This window comes from Rhamphochromis longiceps, linkage group LG15, assembly GCF_057381845.1.
Source record: "Rhamphochromis longiceps isolate RC_006_pf linkage group LG15, R_longiceps_female_GT1.1, whole genome shotgun sequence".
NCBI lineage: Eukaryota > Metazoa > Chordata > Actinopteri > Cichliformes > Cichlidae > Rhamphochromis > Rhamphochromis longiceps.
In genome coordinates, this window is record NC_140571.1 from 31,096,112 (window position 1) to 31,117,730 (window position 21,619).

The window sequence follows — 21,619 nt, forward strand, 5'->3', positions numbered from 1 at the left end:
TAAATAGGGTTCATTGTAAGCAGCAAACTAAAAGAATACATTTCAGACTTTGAGGTAAATGACGCAAGCAAATGAATTTTCTGAGAAAGCTGCTGCCCTTTGATTACCTTCAACATGTGATCCATTACCATGGAATCCTAACTTTTGAATTATCTTCTCTTTTCTTTCCTATTTCCATCCTTATGGACTGGTGTAGACAGTATGAAAAAAAAAAACGTAACATTTTACGGGGCGATCGTGGGTCAAGAGTTGGGAGTTCGCCTTGTAATCGGAAGGTTGCCGGTTCGAGCCCCGGCTCGGACAGTCTCGGTCGTTGTGTCCTTGGGCAAGACACTTCACCTACCGCCTACTGGTGTTGGCCAGACGGGCCGATGGCGCGATATGCCAGCCTCGCTTCTGTCAGTCTGCCCCAGGGCAGCTGTGGCTACAACTGTAGCTCGCTTCCACCAGTGTGTGAATGTGTGTGTGAATGGGTGGATGACTGGATGTGTAAAGCGCTTTGGGGTCCCTAGGGAGGACTTTTTCAAATCTCTGCTATAATTTTTGCTGCAGTATTCCCTAAATAAGAATTGGTATGTTTCAATTAGTTTTCTAGAAACTACAATACATAACATAAGTCAGACGTTCCCAGTTACAAGGATAGTGTAAGGTAGGAAGACTTTAGGACTAACGTGTGGCCCTGATGCTTAGTACTTTGCATTTGTTAAATGACCCATGTGTAGCTATTATGTTATTACCTTTTTACTGCTTTTTAAAAAAAACAAACTTGCTCAGCTTCTATTAGAGGCCTGAGAGTTTGAGAGTTCTGTGCAGTATCCTAGCTGTTCGAAGCACTGTTTTGGAGAACTTTGCGTTGCAGGGGGGCTTGCTGGTCACACAAAATGAGTTTAGTTGAAAATAACAAGAACACTACAACACTATTGTTTGTAGTGAAAACCATTTCACTAAAATTCACATTTTGAGTGAAATGAATGTTGTTGTAATGTCAAATTTTGCAATGGGAGTAAATTGGATATGATCTAATTAACAGGCCACCAAATTAAAATGTCAGCAGAAGACTAGTTTAGTTGCTGATACACATTTTACACAATCTTACATATCACACACACTGACTCATTTAATGACATGTCATTAAGTCACATGTCTGACAAAAAAAAAATGTAGTCAGCTTATTAGTGTGTGTTAAAATGGGTTGTCTGTAAACCTGAATATCACTGACAGACAGGGTCTGCTCTCTGTGAAAAATGTATACGGCAGGCATCCATGAAAGGGTCTCCTGCATGAAGGATTGGGCAGCACCAGGCCCCGACACGGCTACTGGTTGAAGACGCTCACTGCATCCCATGAGCGTCTGGCAGCACAAACGAACCTACCAGCCAATAACCTGGCTCAGTACCGCATGGAAGCTTAGAGCAGCTAAGATGAACAGGCACATGGCTCAATACATGAGTGGGGCACAGAAAGAAATAGCCCATAGCACAAGTCACCATCAAGTGTGGGATCTACCAAGGAGATGCGCGGTCCCCACTGATGTTTTGCATAATTATTGACAAGACTTACTACAGATACCGACTACAGAATGGAGCAGTTGTCAGCCACCTCCAATACATAGATAACATTAAGCTGTATGTCAAGAGTGAATGACACATCGATTCACTGATCCACAGCACCACTCTATATACACTACACTTGGAATGTCATTTGGATGTTTGGATTGGAGAAGTGTAGTGGGTTGGTAACAGAGAGGGAAGTTAGTCACAACTGAGGGGATCGAAGGGCGGCTACAAGTACCTGGGGATCCTGCAGGCAAATGGGAACAACGAAGAGGCTGCTAGAAAAGCTGCAACCACTAAGTACACCGAAATTTCTCATCCGTGGGATAATGAGGGTTTATTCTATTCAGTCCCGAGGAGTCCAGCTTGAACGGTAAGAACCAGATCCAGGCTATCAAACCTATGCCCTGCCCTGATCAGTTACACTGCTGGGATAATAAGCTGGCCAAAGGAGGTGAAAGAAGCCACTGACATCAAGACCGGGAAGCTCCTGATACCACATGGAGGGTTTCACCCCAAGTCAAGCACCCAGATGCTGTATGCTAAGCGGAAGGAAGGGGGCATGGACTAGTGAGTGTCAGAACCATGGTCCAGGATGAGACACAGGATGAGAAACGAACATTGATGAGTACATCAGGAAAATAGCTCCATCGTACGTCGTGCTCAGTGAATACCTCAGGCAGCAGAAACCCAAGAAAGAAGAGCAAGAGGAGGAACTATCATGGAAGGATAGGCCCCTGCACGGTATGTACCACTGGGAGATAGAGGAAGTGGCTGACATCCAGAAATCCTGCCAGTGGCTGGACAGAATACTAACAAACTTCTATCGATGCACCATTGAGAGTATTCTTACTGGCTGCATCACCACCTGGTATGGCAGCTGTAATGCTCTGGACCGCAAAGCTCTAGAGAGGGTGGTGAGATCTGCCAGCCATGCAGGATCTCTATAGACGGTGCTGCATGAGGAAGACGCAGTGGATCCTCTCTGATTCCAGCCACAGACTTTTCACACTCCTACTGTTCGGCAGGCGGTTCAGGAGTATTCAGACCCGCACTAGCAGACACAGAGACATTTTTTACCCACAAGCCGTCAGGCTTTTGAACTGCTGACATTCTATACACACGATTACACACTCACTACAATTACAGGACTACACACTATCACTTAAACAAATGCCAATTAAATGCTCATTGCACAAGTTATGCAAAACCTGTAAATACTCTTGCACAAACTGTAAATACCAACTTGTCTTAAATTCTCTAAATATTTAATTTTTCTTCTCTCTGTTTCTCTTTTATCATTGTTATTATTATTACTGCTATTTTCTGTTATTTTCTTCTTAATATAACTGCACACTTTCTATATGCTTATGTAAAGCTGAGGAGCACGAGCCAAAGAATTTCATTATGGGTAAATGTGGCTACACTGTTTATCTGTACATGACAATGAAACTTGAAACTTGAAACAATGATGCAACATGTGAAATAACACAAGAAAGTGTTTTCTGTGGCACCCTGTCGATGAAGCAAGCAGCTGTTATATGTGATATTGTGATCTGGTACCTGGAAGTTTTGAAACAGTCTTGCTTTGCATTATTATTTTTATTTTCTTGCTACATATTCCAAATATTAGTAATAACAACTCATATTTTATTTTTGCTTTGAGATTGACTCATCTCACTTCAACATGTAACATGTGGTAGGTTTTGTGAAAGGGATTATTTGTACATTAGAAAAGTCCTTTTCTTAATCTGTCATGTACTACTCATTAGTGTAGTGAATATAAAAAGTACTGCAGACTTGTTCTTGTTTCTACTTTTTCTTGTTGTACTGTACCATACATTTTTGTTCAGTGTCTAGTGGGATGGGCAGGCACTTTATATTAGACATATTAGAAGTACATGTTTGGGGGATGTTTTTGAACCATATTATGGGCGGTATGATTACACTTCAAGTGTTTGTTTGTTTGTTTTTCTTATCAGATTTCACTGGCAATTCTACATTGCACTGATCATTAGATTTGAATTTGTAGCTCTCTCCTGATTGATGTAGATTGGGGGGATTCAAAGTAACCACCCAGATTTGTTATGAGGTCACGAGGCTTGCTTCTAGAAGTCTTTGCCTAAATCTAGCCAAACAGCAAGGGAAATTCGTAAGTGAAACTCGGCCTGACAACTACAGAACAAACCACAGTCTCCTCAGTAAAATTCCTGTCATCGTCTACATGCTGTGAGTGCATATTGTCACCCGGGGGAAAGTGTCAAAAAAATGTTAAAGAAATAGAATATTGGCAACTGTTGTTGCTCTTTTAGCTTAATCCCTACTTTGGAAAATGCAGACATTAGAGACATTTGAGCCGCATAATATTTGAGCCGCATAATGAAGATGCACAGTCTATTAAGTATTAATGGGCATATCAAAAGCACTAATAGCTGTAATTAAATTCTTGTACTACACATAATTCTTTCTTTAACGTTACATTTTTATTATATGAAAAAAAGTTTTAATTGCAGGTATTAAATGAAAGAACTGGAATAAAATGGAACAAATAGCAAGTGAAGAACAAAAGTATGCCCTAGACGTTTTTGCCTAAACAGTCTAGCCAAGCAGCAAGTGAGAGTAACAGTAAGGTTGTAATTAGTCCCCAGAGGGTTACACACAAAATTGTCAGACTAAAGTGTATGAGACTTAATTAGAAATTTAACATCTTCTAGTTTTGATGGAAAAATGCCTATTTAGCATGTGCCTTTAAGTCCAGCTCTAACTTGAGATGTTAAAGAGAAAACATGGGACTACAGAATATAAGTGAAATAAACTTCTCACTGTCTGTTTTCTTTCTCATCCCCCACTGTGTATTTAGAGATGCACAATTAGTCCATCTGTGGTTTCCTATTAGCAATGTAATTACTTGAGTGTGAATTTAAATCTTTCAGCCACCCACATCTTCCCTGTCCTGTTCTAAGCTACAAGGGTTAATGAGGAAGAAACCTTGTGTTTGTCATTAACAGAGACAAATCTCATAATTCGGATAACATGTTTCAATGCTTCAAAGACCCACTTATAGTCAAAGAAGTTTTAATACACAGAAAAGAGTTGTCCTTGCTTTGCAGCAGTGACAGCAGCTCAAACTGATGATTTCTTCAAACAATGACAGACTTACACACATGCTGCCCTATAACAAGGATGGGAAACTAATTTTCCAAAGAGGCCATATTAGAAACTAGGACTGGGGATGTTGTGGAGGGCTGCACGAGGAAGCTCGCAATTCACTTCATCTTATGCCGTGGCCCTCCACAACAGTCCCAGTTTCTCATGTGGCCCCTTGGGAAAATTAACTGCTTACTCTTGTTCTTGTGAGATTTTCATTGTTTACAAGCTGAAAATAGCAAAAGGGTAATGTGCACAGAAGCAGTTTGCACAGCCAGTGCCTGGAACTCCCCACAAAAGCAAAATGTGTTCTGATAACATCAGCTGGAAGTCACATGAGACCTTCAGGCTCACATATTTTCAATCACACCAGTGTCTGTAGATTTCACTGTACTCTTAATCTGCAAAACACATGCACATGATAAAAACATCTTCACCAAATTTACAACACACGTGTAGGATTTTAAAGGACATGGAAAGATGGAAAACAACCAAGCACAGAATGCCCTAATACATAGTGGAAACAAATAATGACATCAGTGCCAGCACAGAACACAGTTGCTAACACAAACCACAACCCAAATCTAAAACGCATGGCAAATATAGCCTGTTATCGGACAAAGTGAAGATAAAAACAGAGTGTAATAAGTTAATGTCTGTTTGCTCTCCCTTTGGCTCATTTCCATGAAGTAGGAGATTTGATTTCCCCAAACCATTTACTAGAGGTAAATCTGTCTGCCTGAATCCAACAGTAAATTCAGAACTGTAAGACCAAAATATATGTGTGAAACCTTAACTGAAAAGTAACCACTTGTAGTTTCTAAAAATGTTCCTGTTGAGCCTGTGGCTGAAACACAGCCAGACTCTGATGTTTCTGTAATTAATTTCAGGTTGCTGTGCTCTTTGATTTCAGGAATGTGCAGTTTTTTTCTGTATTTTGTTGTTTTTACACTTTTCAGCTTATGTGTTGCCAGCTTGATGGTTTTCCCCCATCTTTATCTATTTAGAGGTATTTTCTTAAGTTGGACTCTGTTGAACTGTCAGGGTTCAGGTACTGCTGTCAGCTTGTCATGATATGATTTCATTAAGGAAAAAGTAAAAAAAAAAAAAAAACAGCTGCAAAGTGAAACCAAATGAGTAACGCATGTTTAGATACATTTTTGGAAATGTAAACATTTCTTGTTCTTTATATGTCAGGCCCATGCTGATAGTGTTCACTTTGAGTTCTGCAGTGTTTGTAATTATACGTTAATGACATTAACATACATTACCCGAGTTTGTGGCTGTCTGTGGCTGTTAATTTTTTTTAATTGCTAGCTAATTTCTCTTGACAGCCTCTGTCATTAAATGATAACAACTCACACAAACATAACTCCTCGTGAATAGAAGGAGCATTAAGCACAAGGATGGCAACTAATAACAGAATTAAAGTTTATGTTGGCATTTATGTACTCCAAGTGACTTGAGGACCAAAGAGGTCTGGAGACTCTCTGACAGATTCTTCCAGGTATGTAACTTCAGCACCTTTAAAGGCTTTCTCGAACTGCATGTGCATGTGCACTGCCATTGCCAGTAGAAATACAATTAGCAAACTGGCTGCAACAAGAAGGAGGAAATTGTTATTGGAGCTGTGTGATTGTTGTGTGTTACTGTTTTTTATAATGACAGAGTAGCAAGAAATGTTGTTTACCCTCTGAGGTCTAAGTCATCATCAGTGATGACCCCAACCCTTAGCTCTGAACCCTAACTTCTTGTTAAGTAGATTTCTTTTTAATGTAAATAGGTTTTTCACATTACTGTGAAGGCCCTGGAGAATAATGTAAAAACGGTAATCAGAATGGGAGGAGGAAGATCGGGTTGCGTGTAGAACACTTGATGGACACTGGAGCAGCTCTTTGCACTCACAGTCAGAGTGAACTTGTACTTTCTTGCAACCCTATTTCTGTTTATTCTTTTTCTATTAATTCTTTGCTCTGTGTCAATGCCTCAATAGCAGTTTGAAATAGCGCAGTGAAAATGTTGCTGTATTTCTTCAATAACATAATCAAGTCTGAATGTCACTGTTGCTCCATTAACTTGCTTAGACACCAACATCCACACTGATCTAGATCAGTCACTGTACAATTAAGTCACTCAGAGGTTCCTCTTACAGTGGAGGTAGTACTACAGCAGTACTACAAATTACCCAAAAACTGGTTTTAAAACCGCCCTGCGACAGACTGGCGACCTGTCCAGGGTGTACCCTGCCTCTCGCCCTATGACAGCTGGGATAGGCTCCAGCGCCCCCCGCGACCCTGAAAAGGAGAAGCAGAAGCGAATGGATGGATGGATGGTTTTAAAACCTTTGATATTTCATAGTTCAGTGCTAAAACACAAAATAAGGAGAAAATCCCTCCTTACAGGAATTTATAGGGTTATAGAAGCTGTGAGTTTGATATGTCGTCCATGTACCATATTCAGGAAATATAATTTTCCATTGGTTTTAAATTTGCCTTTAATGTGGGATGTCAAGTGTTGGCTGTGTGACAGGCAGGTCGTGGACCCAAATGCACCACTTGGGAAACCGGTATGACTCAAAATATCAGTTTAAGTGCCATCATTCACAATAATACAGGAAAACCAGATTATACACAGGGCAGGGACTCAGAATATCAGTAGATTGTGGGAACAGTGAACAAGGAAACACAACCACGAGGGATGACATGACAAAAGACAATAGTATACTATCAATAGTAATTATGAATGGAAGAAAGGAGGAAGTGAGAACTAGAAAGATAATCTGGAGTCAACAAAATATTTGACTTAACAAGTAGGGTCCCCGTTTAACCAATGATAATTAGATAACCTTAACCACATGATTATTATTGCAACTTTGAATACGAAGGTCCTCTTTTCATACACATATTTCTTCTCACAGATGCTGTCTGCCTTGTCTTTGTATTCTGCAGCTTATAATAGTAGATACTCATTTGTTTTTGTAGACTTTAATCTAGTTTGTGTAACAGACACGGCCACTACTTCATCTTGGAGATAAATTTTTTAAACACGAGAAGTAGATAATCTTTTTTACCTGGCACTGATGAGTTACTGTATATGCTTGTAAATTCAGTAAGACAGGTGGCCTAATTTGATTTTCATCTATCTTACAATGTGACTGAGATACCGGAGAATAGAGCGGCTTAATGTATGATGACAGAAACAGATGTACAGAGCAAAAGGCAGCGTGGGGGATTCATGTTCTGTTTGTTGTGGTTTTCCATTGTTCCTTTTATTCTTGTGGGAATCCTCTTACAGCCCCTTCTTGGCACTGTGTCTTTGCTATTATATTTTTTCCTGGTGCTGTGCATCAAATGAGTACATGGAAATGTGGACTCATTGTGCTATTAGTTAAATTATTTTTCCTTCAAGTGCCCTTATAAATAAACCCTCATAAATGAATCTGGTTTATTCAGCAGTGAACAGAATGTGTGTGCAAAACAAACATGCTGAATAGGAAGCAGCTGACGGGGTGGCCGCTTTATCCCACACAATCTCTGCCATTTCAGTGGGGAGATGGAGTGTTACTAAACTGTGGTTTCTGCATGTCTTTGACACTTCTTCTGATTCACTATTTTCATTAATTATAAAATTAATGAAAATAGTGAGTTAATGTCTGTTTGTGAATCTTTTTCATTTGATTAAAATGGTGGAGCTTTTAAGTGGAGGAGTAGATTTGCATTATCACATTGTATTCAGGCCTGGTTAATATTAAGAAAATGACAGTTTTCTTTGTCTTTTTTTTGTTTTACTTTTTTTTTTTTTAATTAGATTTTCATAAACAAAACACACACACACACACACACACACACACACACACACACACACACACACACACACACACACACACACACACACACACACACACACACACACTTTCACACAAACAAACCCATAAATCTTCTTGCTATCAGATTCTATGTAACATACTGAACTGCATTCCCTCTCAGGAGAGATCTCGCTATGTCTCCATCAATACATAGGCATTCCAGAGAGTGAATAAAGCTGCATTTGGCTTATCTTATTTAACCTTATCTACATGTTCCTGTTTCATCTTGTGATATCATCCATATCATTGGGAAAATGTTGTACAAGACATGGATAGGGAAGAAAGTACCGAGTGTCTCTGTCAAAGACAGAGAGTGTGAGAGAGTAATGTGTTCTGAATTCCCAACTCATTTCCTGTAGCTGTATCATGCACTGGTCAATTTGACACACAGCAGATTAAAATGACCCTCAGACCACTGGGAAATACCCCAATGCCTTTGAGACGCTGTTTTATTTTGAAATAAACCTGCATGCAAATAACCTATGCATGCAAACAGCTTCTACAAACATTTGAGAAAGAATCGGTGGCTCTCAGGAGCTCAGTGAATTCCAGCTCAGTACCATAATAGGATGGCGCCTAAAAATTTCTTTGCTGCTAAAAATTGAAAATTCAGCTGTTAGTTCTATAACTCTAAGCTTCATGTGGCCTTCAGATTAACTCAAGGACAGTGTGCTTATGGCTGAGTTTACTGCTGTAGTATTTCACCATCGTCTGAGATCAGTTGTAATGCTGTTATTTCAGGGGGAATTGAATGTTACATTGTGACATAGTTTGTGAGGAATAAAAAATGGGTTATTATGCCTTCTATTAATAGACAAACATATGTCTTTACGCTTGGCATCCAAACCCATGAATAAAATGGAACTGAAATTATGTAACATTATATAAAATATTTGATATTAACCATAAAGAGTGCTGGTGGTGCCGGATCCAATTTTAAAGCACATGTCAATGTAGATATGTTTAGTAGATGCATTTAAGTCTAAATGAGTCCATAATTCTTCAATATTTAAATCCAAACAGTGAGCCACCTCTTTGGACTTTTTCAGTTTCATATTAAAGAAAATCCAAAATTTAAGCAAGAGGGAATAACATTTCTCAGGAGAGAACTTAGCCTGTCCTGCTGCTCTGAACATGTTGAAATAATGAACATCAACACTCTGTTTTAGGTCTAATTTTGGGCTCTAAAACTAGGAACAACAAACTCATTGTTTGAGTCTCAGTGTTCCTGTTGAAAATCATACTCACAAACTAACTTGTGGGGTAACTAACAAGCTAGATTAGTTAGCCGTTTGTGAAACACAGAGGCTCTGTCAAGATTTGGGCCTGCAGTTTAAATAGTGGTATTGAGCATCTGGTCAAAACTGATGGAAAGTACTAAAAAATACTCTCTTGATTTTGATCTACCATGAAGAATGATGGGAAAGAATCTGAACTAATGGATAATTGGTATGATCGCAGTCTTTCTTTCTCTTTTTCAGGAATCATGTCTGCAACAGGGAATGGATATGTCATTTATATGACCATGAAACGGAAGACCAAGTTAAAGCCTCCTGAGCTCATGACTGTTAACCTAGCCATCTTTGATTTTGGCATATCAGGTACTACATCTCTCAACGCAGCTATATTTGTCTACAGGAGATATAGACTGTGTGGTAGCTATTAGTATCACATATTATTTTTCAACTAGGAGAACTACTGTTCATTACTTGATTATAAACTGTTTGCATCAAGTCAACTCATGTGTCTTTACTCCTTAATTTGTACTTATTGTCATTATACAATGCATGTAATTTCATTGAGTAATAAATACAATTATTATATTGCTTTCAAGTAACAGTACTACAAAAACTGTGATTGTGCTTGACACTGTTTAGGAATTTAAAATCTTCAGTATTAATTATGCAATATCATTTGCTACTTATAATTTGAGTCCAAAGCAAAAAGGTAACTTGTATTTAATACAAGCGTTAAAAGCAGCATCTAAACTTGGTGAAGCATATAAGTCACTGCTCTCTCATCTACACAGATCGTACAGTGGTTGATTGATTAGGAGCTGCTGTGTTCCTGTGTCTTTAAGGTGGCAGATATTTTACACTTTAAATTGCAATTGCTCTAGAAAGTTGCTTTAACCTGTGTTAATGCACTTAAAATGAAAAGAAAACTATATTTTTTAACAATATGCAGTATTCCAGTTAAGTTTTGTCCTACATGTTTTTAGTGTCTACTGTAAGTTATATTGTAGTTACACTGAGTGAGCCAGATCAGTCTGGAGATAAGCAGTAGTGTGTCATGTGACTTATTACATTTTGACATGTGTTTCCAAACAGACATGTTTCGTACTTAAAGAGTTTTGATAGCTTTGAAACGTGTCCTATCATTTCAGGCTTTCCATATGGAAAAGAAATAGTAAAAACTTATATGTGATTACTCATGAAAATGGCCACTTTCTCATTACTTTCATACATTGCTTTAGTAAGTATCCAAAACATACAAGTTTCATTACATAATTTTTCAAGGGATCTTATATCTGTTTTCACTCTTATATGCTTTTCATACAAGTTTCACACAAGACAGATACAGACTTTATAAAATTTATATATATCTTTTCCATATGGGTTACCTCGTGCCTAACTAAGTTGACTGTCAGGTCTGTGTTGCACTGCAGTTCATTCATGGCTACCATCATCAGGCGAAAGGCTCTGCAAGAGACCTGAAGGCAGAAATGAGATTCAAGTCCTACTCCCCACTTGTTACATGCTGTAATTCTATTTGTTTAAAAAAAGACTAAAAGAGAAGAGCTGAATAAATCAAAGCATAAACATGATAGAATAAGAATCTTATATCTAAAATGATTACAGACACCACATTCAGCTGCCAAAAGAGTAAGGAAAGACACCAATAGATATGATAAAATACAACATTTAGTATTTTTTCATATACAGATTAGTCCAGTAGAGTCTAACATGACTTTTTCAATGTCCATTTCACACATAATGAGACTGTAGTCAAAAGTGCTCCGCTGTTAACCCTTTTAAATGTGATGAAGAGGGTGATGGATGTACTGAATGCAGTTCCTTGTTTTGCAGGAACCTTGTATGCTGAGGCTTTTCGTAGTGAGCAGCATTGTTCCTAATCTCAGTTTTATGATGAACGCTTTTACACTCTTAAATGCCACATTGACTTGTTTGTTTGAACCCCGCATGTTCTAAATGAACATGTCACACCTCTGTATAGTGTCAACTAAAAAAAGATTTTGACCCACTTTGATTCAGTGAGTTGTGAAACATGTGTCCTCCTACATGAAAGCTTTGATTTCCTCTCTCAAGCGCTGCCCCTGCTCAGCCAGCTCAGTGAAGAACAGGACATCCCTTTATGCTGCTTCAATTTCCTGACAAGAGGGCAGGAAAAAAACAACACTTCATGACTCCTGACCTGATGTCGCACATCCATTTCACTGTCTGCTAGGGCTATAGTTGGTGTATTCTGGTCCTAATCAGTGGATGAGTTTGTAAACATATAGCTTTTCCCTGTGGTTGAGTTTGTTTTCATGCTGCCAAATTATATTTGTGGTGTTAATTTCTTTATTAGAGTTATTTTTACCCTACAGTTAAAGGTTTAATTAATTAAAAAGAGAAGATATAAAAACCCCATCTCCCTGATGAAGTCAATGGAACCACATCATCTGCAAAAAGCAGAGATGAGATCCTGAGACCACTTAAGCCTTCAGCCACTTGCCACCAAAATATCCTGTCCATAAACATTATGAAATTTTTTGTCTGCAGTGCGATTCCCCCCCACTTCTTTAAGTTGGCAAAATACATAATACTAAATACAAATAGACTGGTTGGGCAAAGTCCCACACATACTCAGATATCCTGGAGAGAAAAAGGAGGCGGACCAACGAGTGGAATGAAAACCACATTATTCCTCCTAAATCTGACATTTGACTAGCAGACTCTGTTCTGGAATTTCTTCTCGAGTACTGTGATGAAGAACTTTCCAGTCACTGGGATTGAAATGCTTGATCCTTCCTTCCACAACCCGACTATATCCTCAGTTGAAGCCAGCAGCACCACAAAACCACTATAAAGTGTGAGCAGGACAGTGTTTACACCCCTGAGTTGCCAGATAAAAGGGTGATGGAAAGTCTTGTTCCATGGTTAAAAAAATATAAAGCAATATTGAAGTATCAGATACGCACAATAGATTTCAGCCTTAACTATTCGAGGGAAAAAATGACAGCATATTACTGTGAAAATGTTAGGAAATGTTGAGAACTGGTATAACTAACTGATGAGAACTAACAAACAACAAGCAACCTTGAAAACCATTAGAAAGTCAATCAGCTATCTTCAGTGGAAAGGAAGGTGATCCTAGTGTGTTACAAAATGTAACTGGTCCTTAATGTCAATGTATTTCTCATGCTCCTCCTCTCTACAACATTCCTTGTAATTTGGGCTGGCCAGAGTAATGATATTAAATATTAGGTGTGGACGTGTATCTAATGTCCAACAACCCCTTAAGCAAGAAGTAAGGTGGAATTTTTATCGTGTTTCTTACTGCTTCCCTAACCCGATCTGAATATAAATTGCCCAGCATCAGTCAGCTCCTTTCCCCACCTCACTCAGGCCACCTTCACTAAAGCTGTATTAGCTCACCCTTAGCATTTTCATTGATTCATTTATTCACAGACACAGGATAAATTAAATAATTTCCATCCCAATAGCTCTTTCCTCTCCTGGTGAGATTGGGCTGTCTGTCTGTTTCCTGGCTTTACATTTCATTTTAAGATTTTAGGCCTTTTTGTTGCACTGCATCCCATATGTTGTTGTCCAGACTGAAATAGTTTCAGATCAGGTTTAGTTTAAATCCCTTCAGAACATTTAGGAACTAGTGTTTTTTCTTTCCAGATGAGTGACTTGTTTTCCAATGAAAACTGATGTGAGATGCCAGACGAATATGTCTGACATTTAGAATTTTATTAGGGGTCTTCTAAACATTGGGGACCGTCACATTATGTTGCAGATTAACACTTGTTGGGCTGGTAGAAGGTGATGGAAAGGTCATGTGTCTTGAGGAATACTTGTCAGAATTTGAAAACAATTGGGAGCGGAGTGGGGGGGGGGGGGGGTGCATCGTTAAACTCATCTTATCGCTTTCCCTGCCAGATGCCAGTCACTGGCAGCATTTTTAATGATATTCTCTAAAGTTTCGATACTGCCTATTTTGGAATATGAAGACAGTTATTCTCTGTCAGAAGACAGAGAATAACTTCTACTTTCAAAAACAATTTATTCTATATTCATTCTTTCATTTCTTTTCTTTCTTTTGAATCATTTTCATTTTTAATGAAAAAAAGATTTTGGACCAAAACGTAATTAATTTGAACATAAAACTAAAATTAAAACATATTTACATGTTTGTTTGTTTGTTTTGTCTAGTGTCCATAGAGTAATTTCAGTCGTCTAGCAAACAACCCTAAACAAATAATAATGATAATAATAATAATAATAATAATAATAATAATAATACTAGCAGTACAGGGTGCGCCATTTATATGGATACACCGTAATAACATGGGAATGGTTGGTGATATTAAAGTCCTGTTTGTGGCACATTAGTATATGTGAGGGGGCAAACTCCTCAAGATGGGTGGTGACCATGGTGGCCATTTAGAAGTCGGCCATCTTGGATACAACTTTTTTTTTCCAATAGGAAGAGTGCCATGTGACACATCAAACTTATTGGTAATGTCACAAGAAAAACAATGGTGCGCTTGCTTTCAATGTAACTTTATTCTTTCATGAGTTATTTACAAGTTTCTCTTTGTTCACAGCCATTGACATGTCGAAGAGTTTAACATGTGAGGAGCAGATCGAAATTGTGTTGATATCTGGTGAACGCAGTAACGGGGTCATTGCAGCAGATTTCAATGCAAGACACCCTGCGAGACCACCCATCTCCCATGCTACAGTTCAGTGTTGAATTTGCCAAAATGTGGACACAAGAAAACTGTCACTAATGAAGAAACATCAGTGGCTGTCCTAGCTTCATTCAGCAAAAGCCCACAGCGTAGCACTCGGCACATGTCACTGGAGAGTGGCATTAGCCGAACATCCCTTCGGCGGATATTAGCTACTCACAAATGGCACCCTTACAAACTCCAGCTACTGCAGCATCTCAACGAGGATGACCCAGATCGGTGCACAGAATTTGCAGAATAAGCAAAACAAAAATTGGAACAGGGCTGTCAGTTCACGAAGGTTTCAAATAATTGCTCTGTCTGAAACATGGTTAGATGAGAATAGGGGTTGTAATTTCTGTATTGAAGGGTACGATTTATACTTTGTAAATAGAACTAAGAAGAAGGCAGGAGGGGTGGCACTTTTTGTTAATTGCGATTTGAAATGTAAAAAAGTTGAATGTGTGTCTGTGGCTATAGACGATTTAATGGAGTCTGTGACAGTGGAATTGGATATAGAAAGAAGAAGTAATATAATTGTAACGTGCATATATAGGAAACCGGGGTCACAGATTGAGTTATTTACAGAAGCAGTAGAAGACTTATTGAGTAAGGCTAAGGGAAATAAGACTGTATGTTTATGTGGTGATTACAACATTGATCTTTGTAAAGAGGCAAATGATAAGGCTTCGTCAGATTTTTTTGAATTATTATTTGGTAAAGGATTTTATCCTTTAATCATAAAGCCGAGTAGAATAACGGATAAATCAGAAACACTAATTGATCATATTTTAATTAATAGTTTGGAGAGTAATATTATGAGTGGCCTCATCATGAATGATATAAGCGATCATCTACCAGTCTTTTTTACTTTTGATTTAAATATGAAAAGAAAGGAAGAAGTTGGTTTCATGAGTCATAGAAGGGTAAGAAATAACGAGGCAATTAACAAGTTTAGACAAGATCTCATGGAAGTGGACTGGAAGGAGGTTTATGTTAATGAGGTCGACGTTGCATACGGAGCATTTTTAAATACATATTTGGCCTTGTATGATAAACATTGTCCATTGGGATCATTTAAGTATAAGAAAAAGAATAAGAATATGAACCCTTGGATAACTAAGGGTCTTGCAAATGCGTGTAAAAAGAAAAATAATTTATATAGGGATTATATAACAGAGAACTAAGAATGCGGAAATGAAATACAAAGTTTATAAAAATAAGTTGGTATTAATATTGAGGAAAGCCAAGAAAGACTACTATAATAAACTTTTTCAGGAAAACAAGAATATAATTAAGGGCATTTGGAATATTTTTAGGGAGGTATTGGGTAACAAGAACACACCCTTAGATCGGCCTAATTATTTTATTAAGAATAATCAAGTTGTCGAAGACAAGACTGAAGTAGTAAACGAATTCAATTCCTTTTTTGTAAATGTTGGACCTACTTTAGCAAATTTAATTAGGAAAAATGACGATCCAGAATATGAGGAAGCCTGGAAAGGAGATAATAGAATGGTTAATTCCACATTCTTGGCCGATATTACCATAAAAGAAATAGTAGCAATTGTAGAAAATTTTAAAAATAAAAAATCTACTGACTGTGATGGTATAGACATGGTTATAATTAAAAAGACTTTAGATTGTATAAGTATTCCTCTTTGCTATATTTTTAATCTTTCGCTACAATCAGGAGTATTTCCTGATCGAATGAAAGTGGCAAAAGTGATACCCTTATATAAATCAGGAGATAAGCATAGTTTTAACAATTATAGGCCAGTGTCTCTTTTGTCACAGTTTTCAAAAGTGCTTGAAAAACTCTTTGCGCAAAGACTTGATAGTTTTATTGAAAAATATCAACTAATAAATGAAAATCAATTTGGATTTCGTAAAAATAGATCAATGGCATTAGCATTGTTGACTTTCATTGACGATATTTCATCTGCAACCCATAATAATAAATATACAGTGGGGGTATTTGTTGATTTAAAAAAAGCTTTTGATACGTTACAACATTCTATTTTGATTTCTAAATTGTATAACTATGGTGTGAGAGGAGTGGCATTGAATTGGTTAAGGAGTTATTTAGAAAATAGGTTGCAATATGTACATTATCTCGGCAATACTTCTGAAAGATTGAAGATTGTATGTGGCGTTCCTCAAGGTTCTATTTTGGGACCTAAACTTTTTAATTTATATATTAATGATATCTGTGATATATCAAAAAGTTTAAATTATATTTTATTTGCAGATGACACAAATTTTTATTGCTCTGGAGAGAATTTGGAAGATTTGGTTGAAATTATGACTTCTGAGATGTTAAGATTAAAAAAATGGTTAGATGTAAATAAATAATCTTTGAAACTGACAAAAACTAAATTCATGATATTTGGCAATCGTGTAAAGGAGGATGAAGTCATTATGTCCATTGATGGAGAAGTGATTGAAAGAGTTACTGAATTTCGTTTTTTGGGTGTAATAGTAGATGAAAATTTGACGTGGAAATCTCATATTGAGTATATTAGAAAGAAGATGGTTAAAAGCATTTATATTTTGGGAAATGTAAGAGATTTATTAGATTATAAAACAATGCGCATTTTATATTTTTCATTGTTTTTCTCATACTTTAGTTACTGTGTTGAAGTTTGGGGGAATACATATGAGAATACTATAAAACCTCTAAACTTATTACAGAAGAAAGTGATACGAATGATTCATAACGTTACATATAGAGAACATACAAATAAATTATTTATAAAATCAAAATTATTAAAATTAGGAGATTTAGTGAAATTACGGACACTATTAATTATGTTTAAGGCTAAAAATAATATTTTGCCCTTTAAGTTACAAAGAGTATTTTTAATGTGTTCAGGGGGAGAAGATAGTAGAAGGAAATTTTATTTTAAGCATCAGTTAGCTAGGACAACACAAAGATTAATGAGTACAACGGTTAGGGGTATACGACTGTGGAACTCTCTTCATTATAATTTAAAGAATTGTATAAGTTTACATTGTTTTAAAAAGTGTTACATGCTTAAAACGATAACTCAATATGAAGAATGCGAATGAAATTGGAGTTCATTGAAAAAGGATCCTTTATAATTTTTTGTTTTATTTATTTTAATTTTATTTTTCTCCTTGTTACTATGTGGAGTGGTATATTCTGATTGTAAATTTGTTGTTTGGTTTGGGTTAGGACCGGAGAGAAATGTTAATATTAGTTTGTTCCCTGATTTTTGGTGCCCACTTGTAATATAAGTTGGATTGTAGATAGGGGGCAGGGTTTAATAAGAATATTTTCTTCTTCCTGCTCCTTTTCACACATGGTTGTAGTGCTTTATTGATAGAAAGTGTGGTTGGTTTGTTTGATCTGTTGTACCAAGTGTGAAATAAATAAATAAATGAAAATGAAATGAAAGAAGATCTTGTTCAGCGATGAGGCAAACTTTTATGTGAATGGTGAAGTTAAACAAACAAAACCGCCGCTATTGGTCTGACACTAACCCACATTGGATGGATCCCTCCAAGACTGTTGGAACAACAAAAGTGATGGTTTGGTGTGGTATATGGGGTACAACGATAGTGGGTCCATTCTTCATCAATGGAAACCTCAAGGCCACTGGATATTTGAAATTGCTACATGATGATGCGTTTCCCTCTTTATGCACTGAAGCTGGCACGTTCCCTGAGTTTCTCCAGCAAGATGGTGCACCACCACATTATGGGTGCCAGGTCCGAGCATTCCTAGATGAACAGTTTCCTGGAAAGTGAATTGGTCGTCGTGGGCCAGTTGAATGGCCCCCAAGGTCTCCCGATCTGACCCCCTTAGACTTTTATCTTTGGGGTCATCTGAAGGCAATTGTCTATGGTGTGAAGATACGAGATGTGCAGCACCTGAAACTACGGATACTGGATGCCTGTGCTGGCATTTCTCCTGCGATGTTGCTATCAGTGTGTGAAGAGTGGGAGAAGAGGGTTGCATTGACAATCCAACACAATGGGCAGCACATTGAACACATTTTATAAGTGGTCAGAAACTTGTAAATAACTCATGAAAGAATAAAGTTACGTTGAAACCAAACACATCATTGTTTTTCTTGTGTCATTACCAATAAGTTTGATGTGTCACATTGTATCCAAGATGGCCGACTTCTAAATGGCCACCATGGTCACCACCCATCTTGAGGAGTTTGCCCCCTCACATATACTAATGTGCCACAAATAGGTCTTTAATATCACCAACCATTCCCATGTTATTACGGTGTATCCATATAAATGGCCCACCCTGTAGTTTTGTACAGTAAAAATGTAAAATGTTATGGGAAACCCCAGCCTTTAGAACACTAAAACAATTGCCTTCTTGCAAACTTTACTTATAGCTGTATGTTTATATATTGTTTTGCTTGTTTGGAGTTAGAGGGATCCATACATTGAGATTTCAAGCTATTCTCTTTAATTCAAACACTTAAAAATTTGTCATTTTGAATGAAAACTTGAGATAAGTGCATGTTTGATTTTTATCTTCACACATGATTTCTTCAACAACTAGACGTAGACTGTATAAACTGCAACGAATAAATAAAAGAACAAAACAAAAAAGTTATATCTTTGAGTGGTGCATTGGGTAGCATTCCCCAAAATGCAAGGGGACACTAGATGCTTTACAGTAGTAAGATGTTTCTTTCTATACCCTCTTTCTAGCACAAACCATCCATCTGCAGCTTGGGTCTTGCTTTTTGGGTGTTAGCAGGATTGGCGTAAGTGCTACAAAATTTGCATCGAGGTTGGTAGACTGATTCGCCCAGCTACTCCAGCTTGCATGCCAAATTATCCTTGGACAATATACTGAACCCTGACATGCTCCGCGCGCGCGTGTTTGTGTGTGTGTGTGTGTGTGTGTGTGAATATTGCACAAGTGCATCAAAGGTGCTTAGAAAGAAGCTCTTGTATGAATGTGCGTGAAACTGGATGAATGATTCTTGTAGTCAAAAGCTTATTGAGTGCTTATTTAGAGTAGAAAAGCACTATATAAGTACCAGCCCATTACCATCCAGTTGTGATTGTAGAATGCCTGTAAAGTACTGACATTGATGAAATGGCATACACCTTCAGTGTGCTTTTTATATGATGAATTTTGATCATCATCTGCCTGCTGTGCATGGATTCTGTTTGCACATATTAGCGTGGGATGCTGACCTGTGTGCCCCACGCTGTGCAGACAGTCTGTAGTTAAACCAAAAAAGACCATGTGCACACCGAAAGTGAACAGAGCCAGCTTATCAACCCATGTGTTTCCCCTCTAGCTACTTGTGCAGTTGTCCTGCCTCACAGTAAGTGTTTTTCAAACCATCCTGCTGTCCTCTGCTGCCTTGTGATATGAATGATGACATCGCTCTATTGAGAAAAACTTAAGACTTTTATTCAAAATTGGGTCAGTTGAGTACTCGCTTAAAGGTCAGAATGTCTTGCTACACTTATGAACCATATCAGCCAAGAATTCTGAATCATGCTGCAGTGATTCGCAGTGTTTTGGAAGACTTAATATTACATCTTTATTAGGTGTACATTTAATTAAATTTGATTATTCCTGAAAGTGTGTTTGCCAAAAGCCACAACACTGGGGACTAAAAGAATGAAGTCAAATTCACCTGTTATTTTACTGACTGGTTGAGGCTAGCTTCTCTTTGACTAAGAGGGCAATATGAAGCTTTATTCCATTATAGAAATGTAATTGATAGCTGTCTGCAAGGCCTCAACTCCACTAACTGGACCTCTCAACTGTGTTTGTGCTGTTGTTGCCTTTAGAAGATTTCAGTGGAGATACCTGACAAATAAGCTGCTTTGTAAATGGTAAATGGAGTAGTTCTTATATAGCGCTTCCCTACTTTATCTGAGCACTCAAGGCGCTTTACACATCTTGCCACATTCGCCAAAGCACTCTGTTCTAACATTCACACGCCAATGGATGCATCGCTAGTATCTTGGATATTTGGCATGCAGACTATAGCAGACAGGGATCAAATAAAAACCACCGGCCTTCTAGTTGGTAGGTGACATCCTCTATCACCCAACTTAGCCCCAGTGAGGACTGATCTCACAACCCCTGGTTTAGAAAACCAGTGTTCTAACCACTGAGCTATGGAGGTTTTTCAGTTCAGTCTATAAGTTTAGTACTTAGAAGTGTGTCTATGTACTGCAGCTTTTATGAAGTAAGCTAGCTGGCATTAGCCAATAGCATCACAGTCTAGTTCAAATATCTATATCCAAAAAGCTAACACAGTTTTCAAAGTACTAACTCTGAAAAGTTCAGAAATCAATGGCTGATGCCACGGTGGTTAAAACATCAATTTAAAAATATGTATATTTTTTGTAGGTATTAATTTTTGAAAGGAATATCATACACCACATTAAACTATGGTCAATTTAAAGGCCACTATTTTTACTGCTGCAACTACTACAAGGATAATTTACAGTATGTGCTTTGCAGATCAGGGTTGTGTCCCTCACCTCAGGCATCGATTATTATGATATCTTGCTAATTGAGATAATATTATGCATATATTATATAGTATATAGTTTCACTGCATCTTTGTAGATAGCTAAGATGTAAGTGTGTGTTTATGGTGATCAGTTTTTTTCTTTTTGCAGCGACTGAAGTTAATCTCAAGTTGTTGTTTAATCGTGTGTGTGTGTGTGTGTGTGAAAGTGTGTATAGTGGAGGGCATGCTCAAGAGTGGAGAAGAGACTTATGAAAACAGCCTTAACTAGCTTATTAGTTGAACTATAGGTCCACAAAAAAGAACCAGGCAGATTTTATGACATTATAAAGTTTAGCTGTTAAGACCTGTCACCGTATGGTCACTACTTAAATTTGTTCATTGCTGTAGGTGCACGCTAACCCTACTTTCGAACATACTTAATTGCAGTTATATTGGCTAATCTAACAATCTAACAGCGAGTTGATAGGTGGTGTCCAAAACAGTACAGGTGGATGTTCAGTTCAATTCATTTTTATTTCAAACATATACATTCACCAACATTCCATAATATCATTCCATTCAGTTGTTTGAAAAGGAGTAGGCAGAA

General features: G+C 37.6%; 1 protein-coding gene across 1 annotated transcript in view; it reads left to right on the forward strand.

Moving 5' to 3' along the window:
* opn5 (opsin 5) overlaps positions 1–21,619 on the forward strand; it is a 67,285-nt gene that overhangs the window by 25,928 nt on the left and 19,738 nt on the right. Inside the window, exon 4 of the mRNA XM_085382950.1 lies at positions 10,047–10,166. Within this exon, the coding sequence (XP_085239076.1) occupies positions 10,047–10,166 (120 nt within the window). The remainder of the gene's footprint in view (positions 1–10,046; positions 10,167–21,619) is intronic.